The 23,261-nt window shown below is 49.2% G+C and overlaps 1 protein-coding gene across 1 annotated transcript in view; it reads right to left on the reverse strand.

Annotated features, from left to right (window-relative positions):
* Nucleotides 1–23,261, reverse strand: part of SH3BP5 (SH3 domain binding protein 5) — a 79,039-nt gene that overhangs the window by 41,931 nt on the left and 13,847 nt on the right. The window contains exon 3 of the mRNA XM_022561776.3: nt 8,989–9,117. Within this exon, the coding sequence (XP_022417484.1) occupies nt 8,989–9,117 (129 nt within the window). The remainder of the gene's footprint in view (nt 1–8,988; nt 9,118–23,261) is intronic.

Here is a 23,261-nt window from a genome sequence, read left to right on the forward strand (position 1 = left end):
CCTGCCGTAAATCACCAGAAACTCTGCTTCGGGACAGGTGCCCCCATCACCCAACGGCCTGCCCTCAGCCCGGGCGCATGGGTGATGCAGTTCCCAGGAACTGCCCTGTGGCCGCCCAGTGGGAATGTGACCAGGATCACAGGGACGGACGTCACTGACCCGGCCCTCCTCACGCAGACAGCTGCCACCCAGGCAGGCACAGGCTCAGCAGAAACAAAAGTGACCAGGAAAGAGGGAGGCAGGACGGAAGTGCACTCAGGTCCCAGGAGGGGAAGAAGTTTCAAGGGGCCACCAATGACTTGGCAAGAGCCTCCCAGGTGCCCCAGGGCAGCAGAGGCAGGGAAATAACTGCAGGTGAGCCCAGCATCTCCCCTTAGCCCTACGAGTTGAGTATTTCTCTTACCTGTTCCCATAAGACGTGTCAGGACGTGGTCAGGTTTTCAACAGTCCCTAAATACTGTCAGGGTGCCAGCACCAGGCTGCAGGCAACAGCCAGAAGCAGGGAAATGGGGGTTCAAATCTTCGCTCCTCTCCACGGGGTCTGTGGTCTGGGCACGTTCCCTTACCTCCCAAAGCCTTAGTTACCGTCCCCTCCGTGTGATGACAGTAATGATACCATCGCCTGGCCACCTTCCGTCAGGCCCCAGTGGGTTCATGTCTATAAGGGACCCACCCCTGCAGGCCCAGGCACCCCACAGATCCGAATAAATGAGGGCCATGGGAGCCCCTTGAATAACCTTTCTCTAAGCCTCAGTTTCCTCCTCTGTAGAAGGTTTTTTTAAAGTACTGCCCTTCTTCCCTGGTGGCGCAGTGGTTGAGAGTCTGCCTGCCGATGCAGGGGACACGGGTTCGTGCCCTGGTCCGGGAGGATCCCACATGCTGCGGAGCGACTGGGCCCGTGAGCCATGGCCACTGAGCCTGCGCGTCCGGAGCCTGTGTTCCGCAATGGGAGAGGCCACGACAGTGAGAGGCCCGCATACCGCATAAAAAAAAAAGTATCGCCCTGGTGCTTGGGAAAGTGCCTGGTGTACAAAAAGCATTACAACAACCCTCCTTCCCCTCCATCCTTGACCTCTGATGGCTCTGTCCACATCCTGTCTTCCCGGAAACAGTCACCTCTGTGCTGTCCACGCCCAGAGCCCCCCTGCAACGTGCCTGCATCACTGTGAGGCTCCCACTCGGGCACCAGGTGCTGCTAGAACTTTCAGGGGAGGAGAAGCTCACCACCTTCTCCCAGGGCTACACCCGACTGCGCTTCAACTGCCTGCTGCCTCTTCGGGTCACAGCCTTGGAGTTCTCATGACTCACTCTTGGCAGCTGGTTAACCACTGGATCCGATCCAGCCCCCTCCACGTCCTCCCAGATCAGATCACAGCACGGGAAAGGCACATGTGAAGGCCCGAGTGATGGTCTCTGGGCTGCGAGGCTCGTTTTCTCATCTGTATTATGGGGACACGTGGTGCCTGAGACACCGCTGGACCTCCATGCGGAGCTGCCACCAGTACGAACCCAACATGTGGCATCAGTGCCCCATCAGTTTCTCCAACACAACCTGAGCCCGCACACAAGAGCCACCGCGGCTACTCTACCCAGGCAGGAGGCTAGGCTGAGGCTGCACCCTCCCTCATCGGGCCATGCGGTTCCCTCCCTGTCTGGTCCTTCAGCTGCCCGAGGCCCCACGACACAGCCCTGGAGCTGACGGACTCAGGCCAGGTCCCGTCCATGCCGGCTCCACCCTCAGATTGCGGCTCCTCTGTCCTTTACGCAGACTGTCTCATACTCAGGGGCCCAAGTGTGTTTCCAAAGCTTTACACACATGCGCACACACCCCGTGACCTCACTCCACCGGCTTCCTCCACACAGTCTACACCTGTGCCATCTATACCTGTTCTCTAACAGATGTTCCTCCCCACTGGGCTCTCCACTTGTTGAGTACGTTGATCCTCATTATTCAATGGATTCCATATTTGTGAATTTGCCTACCCGCTATGATTTATTTGTAACCCCAAAATCAGCATTTACTGCACTTTTGGAGTCATTCACGGACCAGCCCAGAGAAGCAAAAAAAATGTGAGTCTTGATGTGCATGATGCCAGCTGAGGCCAAGCAGAGAGGACCCCCTGCCTTCTGTTCCGGCTGTCAGGTTGCAAACACCCATCCTTCTCACGGTCTACTGAGTGCCATGTTTTTCACGTTTTTGTGCTTTTCATTGGTGGTTCCTCTCTAAGGTGGCCCCCAAGCCTAGTGCTGAGTGCCATCTGGGGTCTTCCCTAAGCACAGGACAGCTGTGACGTGCCTTACAGAGAAAATACGTGTTTTAGATGAGCCACTTCCAGGCGTGAGTCATTATGCCGTTGGCCATGCGTTCACTGTTAATGAATCAACAATACAGTACATTCAGAAAAAGGAAGAGGAAATGAATGTGCAGATCCGTACAAGACGCTGCTCCAGTAAGCGCTAACGTCAAGTCTGTAGTGCAAGATGAAGCCATGGAAACGCGGCTAAATGTGTGGCAACAATGCATGAGAGGTCACGACAGAAGCACAATACGGTGTGGGGCTGAAAGCCAGAGAAATTTTTGGTTCCCTCACCCAGGGGCAGGGAAATGTTCATCCCTTCTGGGCTAGTGTTTCATTGTAAAGAAACATTGTATAGAATTAATAAGACATACAGATTAAAGAAGGTGCCTTTAAAGAGAAACATACATAAAACAAAATTGTGTTTGATGAAATTGTGACCAGAGGCTCTCAGGAACAATCCTGTTTCCCTGGGAGCAATGCTTCACTCCATTTCTCAAATGAAGGGGGAAAAACCACACACACACACACGAATCCAGATCAGTAACAAAGATTCTGCTTTTGCCCAAAACATTCCATCCCACACAACTTTCATAAGACTGCTATGAGGGGACTGTCAGCTCTACGGGACACAGTCTTTCTTCTGTTCTTGACAAGTGGCTAAAATAGTGCATGACACTTAGTAGGAACACTGTAAGTATCTGTCGAATGAAAGAAAATAATGAATTAGAAGAAAAAAAATTCATGGACAAGTAGAGTATAACCTGTATTCACATACACTTGCATTTTCGTCCCATCTCTGCAAAGTCCCAGGCTTCCTGTTCTCCACTTAGGGAAGGTCTTCTGTAAACAAAATCAACGTCCAGATTTCCCAACAACAGAAGACTATGATAGTGATTAACATAAGAATTCAGGGGATTATCTGACATATTTGACTTACTCCTTTCATTGGAAACATGACTTCCCTTCCATTCAAGGTCCCCGCCACTCATCCGTTTGGGCTTGGAAGGCTTTCCATCAGTCGCAAGGTAAGTCAGCTATCCCCTCATCGTCATTTTCGATCCTCTGCCACGTTTTATCTTCACAAGCAACTTGGTATGTACCCACCCTGCCTGGGGTCACCCTTCTGTCTCTACATCTTCCATATCCCCTCCCAGCCAGCAGAGGACTGTTTCTTCTTCCACCCACAGGGTATCTTTTTGCGGTGGTGTATTTGTTTTGTTTTTTAACATAGCAGATCCACCTTGGAGATATAATATTTGATAGAAAAATACATCTGGAATAATAACTTAACATTCATTTTCTTTCATCCAAATGCTTTACATGAACTAACTTAATCACTGTGGTAAACTGCAAAAATGGCAGTAATACTTTGCAGGTATTTTTGCAGGTGGAGTTTATTTTTTCCCTACCTCTTTCTTTTGGACGAGCCATGTGACTTACTCAGACCAGCAGAACATTAACAAATGTGATGCAAGCAGAGGCTTGGAAAGGGCTTGCCGTTTCTGTTCCTAGAATCCCAGCACCATATGAAGATGCCCACACTAGCTTGTTGGATGAGATGCACGTGGTCCAGCCACCCGACACCTCAGCTGACAACAAGTCAACCGCTTGACAGATAAAGCCATCCCAGGTCAGCCAACGCCCCAGCCAACCCACCACCTGACTGCACATTCATGAGATCAGCCAAAACCTAAGTTCAGAAAACTTGCCCAGCAAAATCATGAGCTAAATAAATGTATTAAGCCAATGAGTTTAGTTTGTTTCATAGCAACAACTAACTGATACACAATTCCATTTTAGAGATGAAGAAATTAAAGCACAAACATTAAGTAACCTGCAGAGGTCCCATAGCTATTAAATGGTAAAATGGGATTAAAAGCCAGGCAGTCTGGCTCGGAGGCCAAGCTTCGCCAGTGGTCCTACAGTTAAGTCAGCTAAGTTTCAAACATTTCCCCAACCACTTACTTCCCCCAAAGGAGGTTAAAGCACGTGGACTTACCTGGTCCCATAAACACAAAACGGGCAACCGTCAGCACTGAATAACCCTCACTATTTTGCATTTATGCTGCCCTTCAGGGTTCCAAAGTCTCCTGACACATTCCAATCATTTCAAAATCCAAAGGTCCGGGCTTCCCTGGTGGCGCAGTGGTTGAGAGTCCGCCTGCCGATGCCGGGGACACGGGTTCGTGCCCCGGTCCGGGAAGATCCCACATGCCGCGGAGCGGCTGGGCCCGTGAGCCATGGCCGCTGGGCCTGCGCAACCGGAGCCTGTGCTCCGCAACGGGAGAGGCCACAACAGTGAGAGGCCCGTGTACCGCAAAAAAATCCGAAGGTCCACCAATGGATGAATGAATAACAAAATGTGGTCTACACATACAGTGGAACATTATTCAGCCTTAAAAAGGAATGAAATTCCAACACAGGCTACAACATGGATGAACCTTGAAGACATTATGCTAAGTGACAAAAGCCAGTCACAAAAGGACAAACTCTGCACAACTCCACTTACATGGGGTACTTAGAGGAGTCAAATTCAGAGACAGAAAGTAGGACAGTGGTTGCCAAATGCTGGGGGAAGGGAGGAGTGGGGAGTAATTATTTAATAAGTACACGGTTGCAGTTGGGAAAATGATAAAGTTCTGAAGGCGGATGGTGGTGAGGGTTACACAGCAATGTGAATGTACTTAATGCTACTGAATCGTGTACTTAAAAACAGTTAAAACGGTAAATCCTATGCTAAATACAGTTTACCACCATTTTTTAGAAAGGAAAAAAATCACAAGGGTTGGAGCAGGCAGTGATAAAATGACAGGCCCGGGGCCACTGTTGGACTAGCTAGAACACAGGGAGCAGAGAAAGCAAGAAACTGTCTTCCATTCAAGTTTGCTGAGTCACACGGGCTCCACGCCCACCCACCCCCCTTCAGAATGTCCCCCGCCACACACTGAAGGCCAGATGGGCTGGCAGATATGTCAAAGCCACCTTAAAAACAAGCTCTGGCTCACGGACAAAACCCTCAAATAAATCAAAGCCAGTTTCCTGCCCCCACCTGGCCCAGGAAAAAAAACAAGTGCTCTGCCCACTCTTGGCGGAATGTGGATTGGGTTTTCAAGATCACAGAACTGGATCCGACTCCTGGTAGGAAAATGAGTTGACATCAGGAACAATAAAGTCAGTGCAAATTTCTGATGATCAGACACAATTCCTACTGGCCCAACAATCACAAGTCTTTGTAAACGCTTTATGGAAAACCAAGCTGTAGAACTCTTTTCCTTTGAAGTCTCCGCTGTTCGCTGAGACTCTGGATGGATGGACAGGAGCTTTTCAGACATTATAAAACCATCACTACAGCATTACCTCTTCTTTTTTTTTTTTTTTAAAGGAGGTATACATCAAATATTAACAGAAGGTATGGGGACTTATTTTCTTCTTTTTGTCTATTTTCTGAATTTTCTACAATCTTTTTTTTAGTGAAATCAAAATCTAAGATCATACAGGGATTCCATCATCAAACATTAGCTCATTTAAGTCCTAAGGACACCTCAGGACTCTCACGGTCCATGACCATCACTGTTTCACTGTTTTCAGATCACTGTTTCCACAGAGACGAGGATGCTGAGGCTCTGAGAACGCAGTGCCTCACGAGACACACTTGGAGGAGACGCTTTGAAGGCATCTCTCAGAGACCATCCCTGCTACACACAGTCAGAGGAGTTTGTATATCTAGAAAGGAAGGGGTGGGGGTAAAACCAGAGGAAGAAAACAGGAAGCCCCACTTGGCAGCCCCCTTTACCACCAGGAAGGTCAGAGACAGACTCAGCCTCCTGGCCAAGCCCAGACGGCCCACCGTCCGCAGAGATAAAAAGTGACATCCTCACCCAGCCTCAGCCTTTGAGCGCCCTTCCAGTTCCTCGGCCAGAGACCAACAAGGTCCCTTGGGGCTAAGGGGTAGGCATCACGCTGAGCCTTTTCTACCCTTCTTCCTGCCTGCGAGAAGGCAGGAGTTTAAGGGGGGGGGGGGGTGTTTGCAGGCATAACGCCAGGCAGGATTCCCTCAACATTCATCCTGGGCTCTGCCAGCTGACAGAGAGTCACTCAGCCCCAGAGTCTGTATCACCTGGTGAGGCCTGATGACTCAGCGGCTTGACCACAGGACTCAGTAACTGCACGGTAATTGTCCTCACTGGCCAAGAGATGAGAGGAAGGCGCAAAGCCACACTTCACTGCTGCCCAGCAGTGGGACCCTCCCAACGTAGCTCCCTCCTACCTCTTTTTCCATCAAAGAGGATTGGGGTGAGGAACAAAAAGGGAGTGGTGTGAAATCTATTCCAGGTGTGTCACAGCCAACTGGGGACCCACCCACCAAATGAGATTTGAACGAACCCAACCCAGATGAAGCTGGATTTGCCAGTCATGCTCCTATCCCTCTGCAGGGAAGAAGTTGTGAGTAAAGCGGCAATGGAGAGGGAAAGCCCAGGATGCCAACGGAAGGCCGGGAGGAACACCTGGTCAACCTCATCATTCACTCATTGGTTCATTTGTTTGTTTCCTCAAGACATGAACACCTTCTGTATGCTGGCAATGACCCAAACAGACCAAATTCCCTGTCTGGGAATTTGTGGAGTTTCACTACTATAAACAAGTAAACAATAACAGGTCGGGGATGAGAACTGCTATGAAGAAAAAGGCAATCAAGGAATGAGGGCTGGGGCAGCAGAGACGGTGGGCTGGCAGTTGTCATTTAAATGTTAGCCCAGGAAGGCCTTGTTGATAAAGTGACATCTGAGCAGAAAGCTGAAGGAGATGGAGTGGACCGTGCAAACCCTATGGTTAAGACAACAAGAAACAGGGGGAGCAGTAGGTTCAAAGACTCTGAGGTAGGAGCATACATGACATCCGTTCAGCCAAAGGAGGGTAAGGCCCATCAGCTGGGGCTGGTGGCTAAACGGCCAACCTCCAGAGGCCCCTGAACACAAAGGTCCCTTCCCCAGCTCTGCTCCAAAATCTGAGCTCAGGGGACCCAGTGGGGAAACTCCCGTGGGGAAGCCACTGCCGAGGCTCCAAGGGAATGCTTTCACAGACCACTATGAAATCACCCCACGGCATGGGGACATGGATGTTTTTATATAGATATTTGTGTCCTCAAAGGGACCATAAATTCAAGTGTTGAAGACTTTCAGAAGAGGAGGTTTCATGACCTCCTCAGCACTGACCCAATGTTTACATTAAATTATCAGAAATTTCTCCTCAAACCTAACCAGAACCCTTCTCACTGCAAGGTCAAGACCACTACCGCCCTGGGCTATGGTGGGTGAGACACATCGCCAACGTGGGGCACTTTGGAGGGAGGATGCCTTAGGTTTGGGGAGCTTCTGGGGACTGGTGAGCACCTTCTGGAGAAGGGCTCCTTCTCTCTAGAAAGCTGCAGCCTGGGTGGGGCCCCAGAGGGAGGCGGAGAGAAGGACGGCTGCTCAGGCTTGTTGCAGGCCAACAAGTCATGGGCACTTGGATGTTGTACAGTCCAGGGCAGCAGGACAGGGAAGGAAGGGTTTCGGGCAGCTGGTCTGTCTAGGAACAAAGGCCACATTATCTGGAAGGTTCCAACCAGAAAGCTCAGTTCAGCATTCAGAGTGCAAAACCCAAATACGTAGCTAGAATCTCGGCAGAACCACCAAAGCGTCAAGGGGATGAGAAATCTGAGGGGTGCACGGAGCGGGGCAAGGAAGAGGAATGCCCGAGTCCTGGCCCCTTATCCTCGATGGCTCCCATCTTAACACATTCCTGGGGCTTCGCTTCCCAAGGGCTCGCTTTCCCATCGCCTCCCCCCAACCGCCCCAGCCCAACAGCACACTGCACACACACAGTGGGGGCCTGCCGTGGTACCTGCACTCACTGAGTATCTGCTTACAGGAAGAGACCCTGGGAGGCGACAGAATCTTCTGTCACATAACACACAGCAGGAACAGGAACTCAACCGGGACCAGCTCCTCAAGAGTCACCTGAGCAGGAAGCCCCAGTGTGGTCCAAGGGGTGTGAGAGCCCCCAGCCCAGGGCCTGGCACACAGCAGGTACCACCATGTGTTGGGAGCTCTTTTCCTTCCCATTCACGGGGCCTGCATCTCAGGCTGGGAAGTCCTCGCATCGGTGACGATCCAAGGAAGACACTCTGAAACGAGCAGCCCCGGCAGTTGCCTGACCGCAGCCCCTCTGCCGCCCCTTTTCTGGTCTTGGTTCCTCTGTTGCCTATTTGGGCTCTCAGGACAAAGAACCAATGTTCCAAGAGAAGCAGATGGCTAATTTCTCCCAAACCAGGGAGGAGAATACGAGGGAGGGAGTGTTCCTCCTGCTGTCCGACAGGCAGTCATCAGGGAGGCGGAGGACAAGCCTGATGTTCTAAGCACTGCCTCTGGTCCGGCCGCCTGGGAGGTGGACCTGGGTACCAGTTCCAGCAGTAAGGCAGCGCCCACTGGTAGGGGCATCCAAATGCCAGCACGCTCACCCTACTAATAGTACCAAGAGCGGGAGTGAAAGCGACCTGTGGGGGGGAGGTAAACAAGGGGCTGACTCCAAACGCACCTGTGGACAAAGCCACGGCTGTCCCGTGCCCCTGAGCTTCAGCAGGAGGCCCACGAGTCAGAGGTGCGCCCATGGCGCGGCGTGGGGTGATGGGCAGAGCAGGAGAGCTTACCTGCCTCGCCACCCTCCGTGCCTCCCAGTAGGGCTTCGAGTCTTCCACGGCTTTGCCAATTTTCTTCACCAGCTCATCCAGTTTCACCGTTGCCTCAACAAGAACAGAGCGGAACTTCTGACGAATGTCCTGCAGACAGGAAATTGAGGACACAGTTCAGGCTTAAGAAGGAACGTGCGGAAATCTGCTTTACTTAACCGGAAGCACCCAGAAGGGCCTCCACTCGGCCTACAAGCCCCTGATTTCATGCCTTTATAAGACGGTGTCTAGAGCACCACCATCCAAGAGAAACTTCCACGATGCTGGAGTGTCCTATGAGCTGCACTGGTCAGTATGACAGCCACTGACCACACATGGCTACTGAACACTTGACACTGACTAGCAAGACTGACGAACTGAGTCTTTAACTTTCATTTTAAGTAACTATATTTAAATGTAAACAATGTGGCCAGTGACTACCTCACTGGACAATGCAGGTTAGACTGAAAGGCTCCATCCAGGGGAAGATGCCCAGTCTGGCCACGCCTGGCAGCTTCACTCCCTAATGACGGCACCATTTGCTACACTCCCATGATGTCCCCACCCGTGTAACGTGGTCAACATTAAACAGCGGGTACAGATTTCCCACATGCCAGACCCTGTGTTAGGCCTTGGGCTTGGTCCCTGCTTTCAGGGCACTTCCTGTCTGGTGGGTGAGGGAGGCATTTACAGCCCAACCCAGCGAGTCTGAGCCAGGATGGGACCAGTACAGGTGCCGTGGAACCCAGGGCAGAGAACCTCACCAGGCCAGGTCAGGCAGGCAGGGGGAGGGGGACGAGGTTAGAGGGAGACTCGCAGGAAACTTCCAGGGGTTACTGTCTGCACAGAAGCCTGAATCATGGATGGGCACCTGGGGAGGAGAGAAAATACTGAGTCCAGAGCAGGTGGCAGACCAGTGCCCACTGGGTGGGGGGAGGGAGTAGTGTGGCGTTTTCCAGAGACTGAAGGAAGCTGGACGTCTGGAATGCAGAGAATGGCTAGAGATAAGGGCGGCCACCCCTCCCAGAGATGCCACGAGCAAGGTGGCCTGCATAAGAGTTTGGGAGAGAAGAACAGGCAGGTGGGCGGTGCCAGGGTTAACCACATTGTGAAAGTCAGGAAACCAGATTCATGGATGCCACAAGGAGGAAAAAAAATTAAAAAGACAACATTTAGTCCCAGGTCTAGGAGGACATGTTGGATGGTCGGTGAGGGCTTCAGAGACCCCACGTCCCTCCCCTCTACTCCTCTGCCCTCGGGCACTGGCCTGTCACAGCCATGCCTCAGGGTGTGTGCGTGCGTTTGAGAGCAGAAGTGGGTGCCCAGGGAAAGAGGAACAACACATGATCACCAGCCATGGGGCGGCCCCAAGAGCAGCCGGCCGCACTGCTGGTAAAACACGTGTGCTCCGCTGGCTACAAAGGGGCTGCGTCACTATCTGAAAACTATTTCTAAACATAAAATTATACGGGCCTCTTGGGCCAACAGGATGGCTCATGGGGGTGAGGAAGGCCCCGATCACTTCTAATTTCCTTTCCCCCATCATCTCATACCGTGGGTTTTCTAGATGGGTTTGAAAGTGCCAGGGCTGCAGCATATGAAGACATGGCCTTTGTCTTGTATGGGAGCTTCTCAGCTCCTGAGTCCCATCCTACTTCTGACAGAGGCCTTGGTTGCTTCCCCCAGGCCTGTATCCTCCTCATTATCATAATTTTCTCTGCCTTCCCTCCTAACTGGCCAGGCTTGCAGTCACGTGCTACAGTTACAGCTGCCGAAGACAGAACAAGACTAGGCTTGTCCTCCAGAGGACGCGCCACAGATGCAGGCAGGCCGCCAGGGACAAGCAAAGCTCCACCGAGCTTCTGTTAGACTTGACTTCCTGTACGTGGGAGGTAACATGTTGTCTAGAGCTCGGGATTTGTATCAGAGAGATGGATCTAATCCTGGTTAAACCTCTTTCTGTGAGGCCCCCATCAGGTAACTTCCTTATGAATAATTTTTATTACCTATAAAATGGTGACTTTCCATCTCATAGGGAAGGCTGTTGGAAGGAATAAGAGAGAATGCAAACATAAAACACCTACTAGTTCCTGGGCACACGGCAGGTATTCAATAAATGCACACAATTTTTTTCCCCCGGCATAAAAAGACACCCACGATCCTATTAAACACCACCAAGGGGGTGGCTCTGAGGCAGGGGGAGCTGACGTGAGGGCGGGAATAACCTGCTACCGTGTGGGCAGAGGCTTGGCAGATGCACCTACACACATGGCTGAATCCTCCCGCTCAGCACCCTGGTGGGGGAGGGGCCAGCACCACGTCCAGACCACAGGTGGGAACACCAGGGGCCAAATCAGTCAGCGTGTGACCCAGGGCAGGTCACGCCATCACTCTGCACCTCCTCTGGGAAATGAGAATTGTGCCCCAAACCAGTGGCCTATGGGCCCACAGGCTTAGGGCCTTCAGCCGCTACGCTGTGTATTAAATGTCAGGAAAAATCGTATATTTTTTTAAATGCGGATGCTCACATTTCTCGTAAAAAAAAAAAAATTTTAAATCAGATGATCTGGCAAAACTGGGCCCCCATTCCTACTTGGCAACCACTGGCTAGAAGTAAAGGAGAAGACACCCCTTGGAGACTGTCCTTTCCAGTCCCCATGTCCTGTGCCTGAGCCACACCCAGCCTGCTTCACTCACTGAGCTCCCCTGCCAGGCCCTCAGAGACTTCTGATTTGCCCAGAGCTATTCTGGGCACCAGTGCATATAAGCCACCTGCCTGCATGAGGCGGGTACAGGGAACAGATGGACAGTTTCCCTTGGGGCAGACACTTACAGATGCTTTCATTCCATCAGCATATGCAGTCACTAACGACCTTACCACGTAGGTGCTATGGTTGTTCCTTTTTTTTCTTAATTGAAGTATAGTTGATTTTCAATGTTGTGTTAGTTTCAGGTGTACAGCTCAGGTGCACAGCACAGTGATTCAGCTATACATGTATATCTATTCTTTTTCAGATTCTTTTCCATCATAGGTTATTACAAAATCTTGAGTATAGTCCCCTGTGGGTGCTATGGTTGTTATCCACATTTTACAAAGAGGGAAACTGAGGCACAGAGCAACTAGGTAGCTTGCCGAAGGTCCCAAAACTGGGAAACAGCACAGCCAAGATTTAAACTCAAGCGGTAAATAAATAAGCACCGTGCAGTGTGATAAGTACTAAGACCTCAGTCTACACACTGCAGTGAACACACAACCAGGAAGGACACACCCAGAGAAAGCACCATTCCAGCCAGGCCTTGGATGGAGGAGGATTTCACCAGACAGAGAAGGGGGCATCGAAGGACCAGCAAAGCGAAGGGTGGCAGGTGGGAGGGCTGGTGGGACGGAGGAAGGAAAGGCACGTGGGCCACACTGAGGCCTTTGAACTCTATCCCACACGCAATGGGAGACAGGGTGGGTTTCTCGTGTGAGTCTCAATTTACTTGCCACATGCCTGTCGTCAGCAATGCTTGAAGAATTCTCTACCACAAAAAAACAAAAGTTCGCATCGTTCCCTGGACGGCATGTCTGTGAATAGATCTTTCCTAGCTGTAACAGTGTAAACGCCGAACACTGACTACAACGCGGTCCTGCTGGGAGGGACGGGGGTGGAGGAGGACACAGGAGGAAGGAGACTAAAGCCTCATCTTCCATAGGGGGTGTCTGCAGATAAGAACTAAAACTAGGGCTTCCCTGGTGGCGCAGTGGTTGAGAGTCCGCCTGCCGATGCAGGGACATGGGTTCGTGCCCCAGTCCGGGAAGATCCCACATGCCACAGAGCGGCTGGGCCCGTGAGCCATGGCCACTGAGCCTGCGCGTCCAGAGCCTGTGCTACGCAATGGGAGAGGCCGCAACACTGAGAGGCCCGCGTACCACAAAGAAAAAAAAAAAAAAAAAAACTAAAACGAAAAAGTCAAGAAGTAGCCACACAAAGCCTACTGTTTAGAGTCACAGAAGTAACAGAATCCAACAGCACATTAAAAGGGTCAGACACCATGATCAAGTGGGGTTTATCCCAGGAATGCAAGGATTCTTCAATATACGCCAATCAATCCACGGGATACACCATATTAACAATCTGAAGGAGAAAAACCATATGATCATCTCAGTAGATACAGAAAAAGCTTTTGACAAAATTCAACACCCATTTATGATAAAACCTCTCCAGAAAGTAGGCATAGGGGGAACTTACCTCAACATAATAAAAGCCATATACCACAAACCCACAGCCAACATCGTCCTCAATGGTGAAAAACTGAAAGCATTTCTTCTAAGATCAGGAACAAGACAAGGATGTCCACTCTCGCCACTATTATTCAACACAGTTTTGGAAGTCCTAGCCACGGCAATCAGAGAAAGAAAAGAAATAAAAGGAATCCAAATTGGAAAAGAAGTAAAATTGTCACTGTTTGCAGATGACATGATACTATACATAGAGAATCCTAAAGATGCCACTAGAGTCACAGATGTAAATACCTAAATAATCAGCTAAAATATGTTAAACTGATCAATTAAATTGCCTCTAAGGGAGAAATAAATGGGGATGGGGTGGGGGGAGGGTGTTGCCTGTTTTATTTTGTTTTCTGCCCTTTTTAAAATTGTAGTAAAATATCACGGTGGATTTTTAAGCAGAGGCATCTCCAGATCAAATCTGGGTTTTACCAAAGAGTGGACTGGGGTCTTCATTTGAGTCTGGTCGGCAGATTCAGGGACCACCAGCCTGGTCAAGCGTGTGACCATCAAAGGGTGTTGGGCCCAGGAAATATGATTTGACGTCAGCGTCTCCCTCTATAAAAGAGGCTGTGTTGCCAGAGAGGATGACGCATGGCTGGCCGACAGCCAAGCACCAACAACTTATTCATCCAAGACGTGTTAAAAGCTAAACATAAAACCAGGCTTCTTCCTGATAAAAGAGTGGGCCTAGTTCTGGTACCATCCCACAAAGGGTCATGGCTACCTGAGTAATAATTCACCACAAATGCTGGGGTGTGGGAGTCCACAAACCAAAACCTTTCCTGCCTACCCAACGTAACAGCCCTGATTTTCCCAGGCCTCACCCTGGTCCCAGAACTGGTCCCACGCCTGGCCAATCAGTCGGGGATACTCCTAGCCTCAGGGATTGCTGAGGGAGGGCACGGGACTGATCAGAACCAGTAAGATTTCATTCTGGGACTTTTCTGAAACTGTTAGAGGAACTTTTTGCACTGAGATGGCTGAGAAGATGGAATGAAAGCTGGAGCAGACTGCAGCCATCTTGGCACCATGAGGGCAAAGCCTGCCAAAGGCAGGGAGGGAGTCCCTATGACACTTTGAGCTCTTGGTCCTAGCAATGCTTTACAGTCTAACCCCATACTCCACTCTCCTAGAGGCAAAATAATGCACACACACACCCAATTGTCCCCCCTTGCTTTATGTTGTGTTTAAGCCAGTTGGAATTGAATTTCTATCATTTGCAACTGAATTAAGCTTTTAAAAAAAAACTGAAAAATACTAGATGCCTTAAGGTAGTCATATTAATGTATTCAGGGAGGGGAAAGTCAATCTACAGTCTATAATGTGGCAAAGCACTGTAACTAAATACAGGTAACTGCTGGAGGGCTTCTGCCCCTGATAATAAAGCCATGCTTATGAGGAGCAGGGTCTGGGGAATTTAATTCAACCTACCCTGTATAAAGCATTTCTTTTTTTTTTTTTTCTTAATCCATCTTAAGGCCAGCTGGCCACAATTGAACTTGTGTTTTTTGCCTTATTTCCTAGTGTGAGAAAAGACTCGACCGTGGTTCTTTGTCTCCTACAATTACAGGCAAATGTGTCTCCCAAGATCAGAATGGGGGCTGCTTCCAGGAGTGTCCAGGGAGGAGAGCTGGCTGTTTTCCCTACGGTAAGTGATCCATGGAGGGAAGCAGTTCAGAAGTACGAACACCTCAGGAGAACGAGTAGAGCTTTCACCAGTCAACAAAAATAAGCCACATACCAGCCAGGGCTGTTTACCAGCTGACTTTTTTTAGATCACCACTTGAAGGAGTTCTAAAAGGGCTCCCTTGGCCTGGATGAGGCCTCAGATCTTCCAATCTCAAAACTGTGTCACATCCATCAGGTGACTCAGGCTGAGGGCAATTTATTCACGCAGAGAACTGCTGAGGGTGGCAGTCTCCCTGATTGAACATGTCCGTGTGTCAGAAATGCAGCCCCCTATCAGACAAGGACCTCAGCCCCACGAAACCAGCACCAGTGTGCCTTGGAAACAGCGGGCAGGGGTCACCACCCTGGGGACAATCCTGTCTTCTGGCCAATCCACTCACCCAAGCCTCGATGATCTCACCTGTAAGCCGAGAAGGGCAGCCTCTCCCCTTCACAAAGACGTCCCCAGAACCAAGCGAGATTAGGACACGATGTCAGTTTTTAAAAATAACTGTCCTACAAATTAAGGGTGACACCAAACTTCAAAAGATCCCTAGTAATGCCATTTATAAGTACACTGCTTTCTGCTCATGGAAAGATTTCACAGGCATGATCTGAGACTCACAAGGACCCTGTAGGACAAAATGGCCAGGCTCAGCAAGAAGGGCGGTCCCCGGTCTCCAGATAAGAGACCTCAGCCCCAGGGGAGAAGTGCTGTCTTGACCTAAGGTCACACGCAGGGGAGCATCAGGCTAGCGTCAGGAGCACAGATCACTAGTCCTAAGTTCCATGTGTCTTTCCCTTCACCTCTGGCTCCCAAAGTCTGGTCCAGGGAACACAGGGGTAGGGACTGGGGGTTCCCTGAGACCTTTTCTGGGAGTCTGCAAGGTCAAAACCATTTTCATAATTGAGTTCGACTTAATTTGCCTCTTTCACCTTCATTCTCTCATGAGCGTTGAGTGGAGTTTCCAGAGACTACTTGAGCGGTGACATCAAGAGACAGAATGCAGAAGCAGAAATGAGCATCCAGCTCTCCTATTAAGTCAGACATGAAAGAGACTCATAAAAACCATAAAATGACAGCTTTCTTTTCACGGATTTCTTTTGGTTTGGGAAAATAGTTATTTTTGATAAGATATATTCTTTACGCTGACAGGTAATAGGCTTATTACTGTCATTTTTAATGAATGAATACAAGTGTTTAAAACAACTCTGTTTTAATCTCTAACACGGCAGATATTGTAGATGTTCCCCACAAACAACAAAAGCTCTCTGAAATGCTCAGTGATCACAGGAGTGTAAAAGGAACCTCAGGCCCAAAAGCATCGGGCGAGGTTTGCAAGGCACGAATAAGAGACACGGATGTAGAGAACAAATGTATGGACACCAAGGGGGGAAAGCGGTGGGAATGTACTGGGAGATTGGGATTGACATATATACACTAATATGTATAAAATAGATAACTAATAAGAACCTGCTGTATAGCACAGGGAACTCTACTTCACTTTGCTGTACAGTAGAAACTAACACAACACTGTAAAACAACTATACCCCAATTAAAAAAAAAAAAGAAGCATCGGGTCAGCTGGTGCCACCAAACCACACCCTGCCCCTGGGCTGCCCTGCAGAGACCCTGCTGGAGGGAAACACCAGTGTATTTTCAGTAACAGAGAAGCAGCTATTCCTTCTCAGGCCTTCCTTTACTCCTTCTGATTTTCCCAAGAGGAGAAAGCCTCCATTTGGGGTCACTATCTCTTCATAGCCCTTCTTCACGTTTGCTAATCTCCTTTTTAAGAAAGGAGGAGTTAGGCTCAGAGTCCTCCCCAAAGGGAATCTGCTAGAATTTGGTAAGCAAAACAATAAACCCACTGGAAACAAAAGAGCATTGCTCTGCAAAGTCAGCAAGCGGGACCCTATGAGTTGGGCACGTCCATATGATTCTTCACTGAAGTGAAAGAGTGGCATTGACATATATACGCTACTAAATGTAAAATAAATAGCTAGTGGGAAGCAGCCACATAGCACAGGGAGATCAGCTCGGTGCTTTGTGACCACCTAGAGGGGTGGGATATAGGGAAGGTGGGAGGGAGGGAGGGAGACGCAAGAGGGAGGGGATATAGGGATATATGTATACATATAGCTGATTCACTTTGTTATACAGCAGAAACTAACACAACAATGTAAAGCAATTATACTCCAATAAAGATGTTAAAAATAATAATAAAAAATAAAATAAAATGTTTAAAAAAAAGCCTGCTTGAAACAAAGTTATTTCCCTTTGATGACTTTTCACTTCTGGTCATGAAGTCTCATTTTCAAACAAACTTACGTACGAATGTGAATCCTTGTAAAGGAAAATACAGAATAAACAGTACATAAGAACTAGAACAAGGCAAAAATTATGACAGAGGCAGAAGAACGAGAGAGTGGGGATGTAAAGTCTCTGTATCAGGAATGTTCCAGAATTCCACGATGAAAGGCACACCCGGAAACACTCCAACTTCCTGACCAATTCTAAGGTACCTGAAACGTTTTTAATGTTACTACAACATGTTTTTTCCCCACCCATCCAATCTATTCTTTAACAGCACTTGTGGTAGCTACTAAAACACACAAAGAAACCATTTTCCTAGAGCTTCGGTGAAAGGGATCAAGTGTCCTCCAGGGCTGGCTGCTAGAACTTTCTGCAACAATGCAGATGTTCTGTATCTGTGTAGCTCACTACAGAGGCCACCGGCCACAGGCGGCTAAATGAAAACTTGAAATGTGCTTAGTGCAGCTAACTGGATTTCGTATTAAATTTTAATTTTTAAAGTATACTTCAAATCGCCCCATGGGGCTAGTGGCTGCCATCCCGGACAGCACAGGTCCAGCTCCTGGACCCCAGATTTCACCCCGCTCCCCACTTGGAGAGATCACGCCACACTCCCGGGTCCTCCTGCTGCCTTGTCTCCTTGCCTCTGCCTGGTTTTTCTTGCCACAAGGAGCAGCTGTCACAGCCCTGTGAGAAGGGCGGCCAGGACAATCTGATTTCACCTTCAGGAATTCTGCAGCAGAGGCAGAAGTGGAAAAACGGCGCCAGGGCAGAGCCGGGACCTGGGGAGCCAAACCAGAAAGGCCCAGGCAAGAGGGCCCAGGAGCAGAGAAGAGGCAGAGGTGGAGAAGGGGGGGCGAGGGCAGGAGCCCCCGGGGGACTGGAGCCAGCCCCTCCCCGCCCAGCACCCCTCAGGCCCAATTCCCCATCAGCGAGTTTCATCCAACCAGGGAGCCTGGTGAAGACAGCTGCAAAAGGATGGAAACGTGCACGGAAAAGAAAGAAGGGGGAGACAGTACCAGGGCCTCCGAGTTGGAAGCAACAGAATCACTACCGGGACCTCTAGCCTAGCTCCCTCCCTCCACCCCCTCTTCTTTCCCACCTCAAACCCCAACTTCAGAGGCAGAGGCTTCTTGAGGCGTCTGCCAAGCCCACCTTCTGTGGGGACTGTGCCTCATGCGTAAGCAGAGCCCTACTGCTGTGCTTCTGACACAAGACCCTCTCACAGGGGACAAAACGGAGGAAGCCAGAGCGGGGAGAGATGGGGACACAGAGAGAGTTGACCGAGAGGGAAGAGAAAGCAAACGAGAGAAGGGGAGGCAGCAGAGGGGGAATGCGGGCGATGATCCTGCTTCTCGACCCGAATTCTGCAATTACACAGCCACATCATTTACCAACCTTTGGCAAAGGCACCTTTGAGAGTGAGGACTGCGAATAACGATGCTGGGATGCTTGGTGTCCCTGCTCAAGGCTCTACAACGCCCTCCCCACCCTTGGGGTTGATGAAGGAAAATCCTGCCTTTTATTTAAGCCCTTTGAGTGGTTTGGAAGAAAGTGTAGGGGATTCCATCCCAGCTCCAGACCCAGGGGCAGGCCCTGTGCAGCTCGGCAGCCTTGGTGACAAGGTCAGCCCTGCTTCCTCTTTCCACAGCACCACACCATCTGTCCTGTTTCTGGGCCACCAAGAGCTTCCTTCCACTGAGAGAGGAGAAAAGGAAAGTAAGAAAAGACAGTTGGTCAGCATGGTTTCCTGGGGCCAGTTGGCCTCTTCCGAGGTTATCAAGGGTCTGAGAGCTTTTTTAGGCCTAAGTGGAACCAAGTTACTCCCAGGCAGAAAGGCTGTGCTCTAGAATTCTGATTTGACTAGAGGGATGTTTCCAAACAAGCAGGTGAGGACCCACTCCCGTCTCCCAGAGCACAAGCAGCCCCCGCAGCTGTCCCCACACTGGACCACCCAGCTTCGTGCAACATCAAGATTCCACAGCCATTTGGAGGCCGAGTTAAGGCAGTCGGTAGGTCTGGGAATAAAGAAAAAGCTCTTTTTTCAACGTTTTTAGTTTGAAATAATTTCAGACTTGGAAAAAATGAGGGTAAGATGCAGACTTGATGTCCCTTTACCCTGAAGTATTTCAGTGTGTATTTCCTAAAGATGAGGACATTCTCTCACAGAACCAGAGTAGGATGATCAAAATCAGAAAATTAACATTGATACGATGCCATTAAACCAGTCTATGACTTTGTTCAAATTGCATCAACTGTCCCACCAATGTCTTTTACAGCAAAGGGAAAAAGATATTTTTCCTGGTCCAGGATCCAGTCCAGGACTCAAACAGCATCTACTGTCAATCTCTCTCTAGTCTCCCTACTCTGGAAGCATTCTTCAGTTTTTCATGGCCTTGATAGTTTTCAATAATATGAACCAGTTATTATGTAGAATGTCTGTCACTGGGAAAGACTCACTTTCAATTCACCTTTTTTGGTGATGTTACATAGCCAGGAGCCACCAGGATGGAATCTAACCAATTACAAAAAAATAGGTTTAAATAGCCTAAGGTCCAAAGCACCACAAAGGAGAAAACCCAACAGCCCTTTAGTCTTCAGGCACAACGGTCAATTGTATGAGGCCCAGGAGGAGGGACAGAAGCTACATAACCACCCTACACACACACACACACACACTCAGTCAGACACACATACACAGAAAGACACAGGCACACTCATGCACACACAGACACCCTCTCTCACACACACAGTGACACACACATACACAGCAGAGCTGAGAAGGCTGAAAGGACGCGCTGCTTTTTTCATTCAGAGCCAAACGCATGTGGGTTTTTTTGGGGTTTTTTTTGGTACACGGGCCTCTCACTGTTGTGGCCTCTTCCGTTGCGGAGCACAGGCTCCAGACGCGCAGGCTCAGCAGCCATGGCTCATGGGCCCAGCCACTCCGCGGCATGTGGGATCTTCCCGGACCGGGGCACGAACCCGTGTCCCCTACATCGGCAGGCGGACTCTCAACCACTGCGCCACCAGGGAAGCCCCAAACACGTTTTTAAATCCACAAGATTCTTTGTGTGAGAGGAGGCAGAACTGCTGAAACTGAGGCATTTTATGGAGTTCAACCACAAGTGAACTATCTCCATGTCTGCACCAAAAGGCTTAACATATTTCCTCAATTTTAAGACTCACTTTTTTTCAAACATTTGCAAATATTAGGGGTACTTCCCTGGTGGCCCAGTGGTTAAGAATCCGCCTGCCATTGCAGGGGATATGGGTTCGATCCCTGGTCCAGGAAGATCCCACACGCTGTGGAGCAACTAAGCCCATGCACCACAACTACTGAAGCCCGCGTACCCTAGAACCGCAACTACTGAGCCCACGCACCGCCAACTACTGAAGCCCGCACGCTCCAGGGCCTGTATGCCGCAAATACTGAACCCACGTGCTTCAACTACTGAAGCCTGCGGGCCTAGAGCCCGTGCTCTGCAACAAGAGAAGCCACTGCAATGAGAAGCCTGCGCACCGCGACAAAGAGTAGCCCTCGCCTGCCGCAACTAGAGAAAGCCTGCGCGCAGCAGCAAAGACCCAATGCAGCCAAAATAAATAAATAAAATAAAATAGGCCTTCCTATTTTAAAAAAATGTGCAAATATTGGATTTTAGAGGGATCATACAAATAATGTGAACATTTATCAGGGGTGATGTTTCAGCCACCCATCAAACAGTTATGCAATACAAGGTCTGTTTTAAATTAACATGAGTGTCAGCATCAGGGCAAAGGTGAGTTCACGGCCCGGCCTAGGGAAGCTCGAGGGACCAGGCAGTGAGGCCTCTGTGGAAAGCATGCACCCCCCTCCCAGCACTCCAGGCAAGCTGCTGCCTTGCTCCTCTTGGAGGACCTTCCTCCTGACTGCAGCTCAAGGAACAGAATGGAAAGAAAGGAGGACGAAGGATGTAAAGGAAACAAAGTAAAAATCCACTGCCATTGGTTTAAGAGACACGGGAGAACCCAGAAGTGGCTAAAAACAGGAAAAGTGGCTGCTTCTAGCAGAACTGGGGGTGGGAAGGAATGAGGCAGAGGACTTTCATTTTCTCAGGGGCTTTTCTTCAACTATGTGCAAGTATTGCTTCAATAAATATCAGACTTTAATGTGGCTGCAGCACAGACTGACCAATGCTTTGTATTTCCCCATCATCAAGACTGAGGGGACTCAGCTCATTCAGCATGTAGCTAGATTCAAATCAAAATCTCAATCATTCCAGTAAACTGGTGCAGCCACTATGGAAAACAGTATGAAGGTTCCTCCAAAAACTGAAAATAGGGACTTCACTGGTCGTCCAATGGTTAAGACTCCGCGCTCCCAATGCAGGGGGCCTGGGTTTGATCCCTGGTCAGAGAACTAGATCCCGCATGCCACAACTAAAGATCCCACATGCTGCAGCTAAAAGAGCCTGCATGCCACAACTAAGGAGCCCACATCCTGCAACTAAAGATCCCGCATACCGCAACTAAACATCCTGCATGCCACAACTAAAAAAGATCCCGCGTGCCGCAACTAAAGATTCCGCATGCCACAATGAAGATCCTGCACGCAGCAACAAAGATCCCGCATGCTGCAACTAAGACCCAGCGTAGCCAAATAAATAAATAATTTCTTCTTTTTAACTGAAAATAGAGCTGCCATATGATCCAACAATCCCATTCCTGGGCATATATCTGGACAAAACTGTAATTCAAAAAGGTACATGCACCCCAACGTTCAAAGCAGCACTATTCACAAAGCCAAGACATGGAAACAACCTAAACGCCCATTGACAGATGAATGGATAAAGAAGACATGGTACATATACACAATGGAATACTACTCAGCCATAAAGAAGAATGAAATAATGCCATTTGTAGCAACATGGATGGACGCAGAGATTATCATATTAAGTGAAGAAAGTCAGACAGAGAAAGACAAATACCGTATGGTATCACTTACATGTGGAATCTAAAATATGGCACAAATGAACTTATCTACAAAAGTTTGTGAGGACTCACAAACATAGAGAACAGACTTGTGGCTGCCAAGGGGGTTGGGGGGGGGAGGGATGGATTGGAAGTGTGGGATTAGCAGATGCAAACTATTATATAGAGAATAGATAAACAACAAGGTCCTACCGTAGAGCACAGAGAACTATATTCAATATCCTGTGATAAACCATAATGGAAAAGACTATTTAAAAAAAGTATGTATATATATGTATAACTGAATCACTTTGCTATACAGCAGAAATTAACACAACATTGTAAATCAACCATACTTCAATAAAATAAATTTTTTTTAAAAATCTCGGTCATTCAATATCAGGGCTGGAAAAGCCATTGCCCATCATTTAGCTCAGAGGCTGCCATTTCACAAAGGAGGAAACTGAAGCCTCTCCCAAGGATGTGTATTTGGCGAGCGTCAGGGCAAAGACTGAAAGCTTGTTCTAGATCAGCATTCTTTCATCTCACCAGCCTCAGTGAGGACCTCTGAAGCAGAGCCTCCACACCCACAAACACACATATTAAAAACTACTTCAGGGGGCTTCCCTGGTGGCACAGTGGTTGACAGTCCGCCTGCCGATGCAGAGGACACGGGTTCGTGCCCCGATCTGGGAAGATCCCACATGCCGTGGAGCAGCTGGGCCCATGAGCCATGGCCGCTGAGCCTGCGCGTCCGGAGCCTGTGCTCCGCAACAGTAGAGGCCACAACAGTGAGAGGCCCGCGTACCGCAAAAAAAAAAAAAAAAAACTACTTCAGGGCATGGGCTCCAGTCTCAGACTCCTGGATTCAAATCTTGGGTCCTCATCCCATTGGCCATGTGACCCGTGAGAACTGGTTCAATCTCCATGTCTCATCAATGTCCTCAAGACATTGTGTTAGTTTTGAGAACTAACAGGATAAACTATACAAACCACTTAGCACAATGCTTGGAATAACAATAAGCTTTTGATAAATAATCATGACTTTTA

Source organism: Delphinapterus leucas, chromosome 4 (assembly GCF_059928025.1).
Source record: "Delphinapterus leucas isolate spDelLeu-1000000601 "Yukka" chromosome 4, BTC_Dleu_Yukka2, whole genome shotgun sequence".
NCBI lineage: Eukaryota > Metazoa > Chordata > Mammalia > Artiodactyla > Monodontidae > Delphinapterus > Delphinapterus leucas.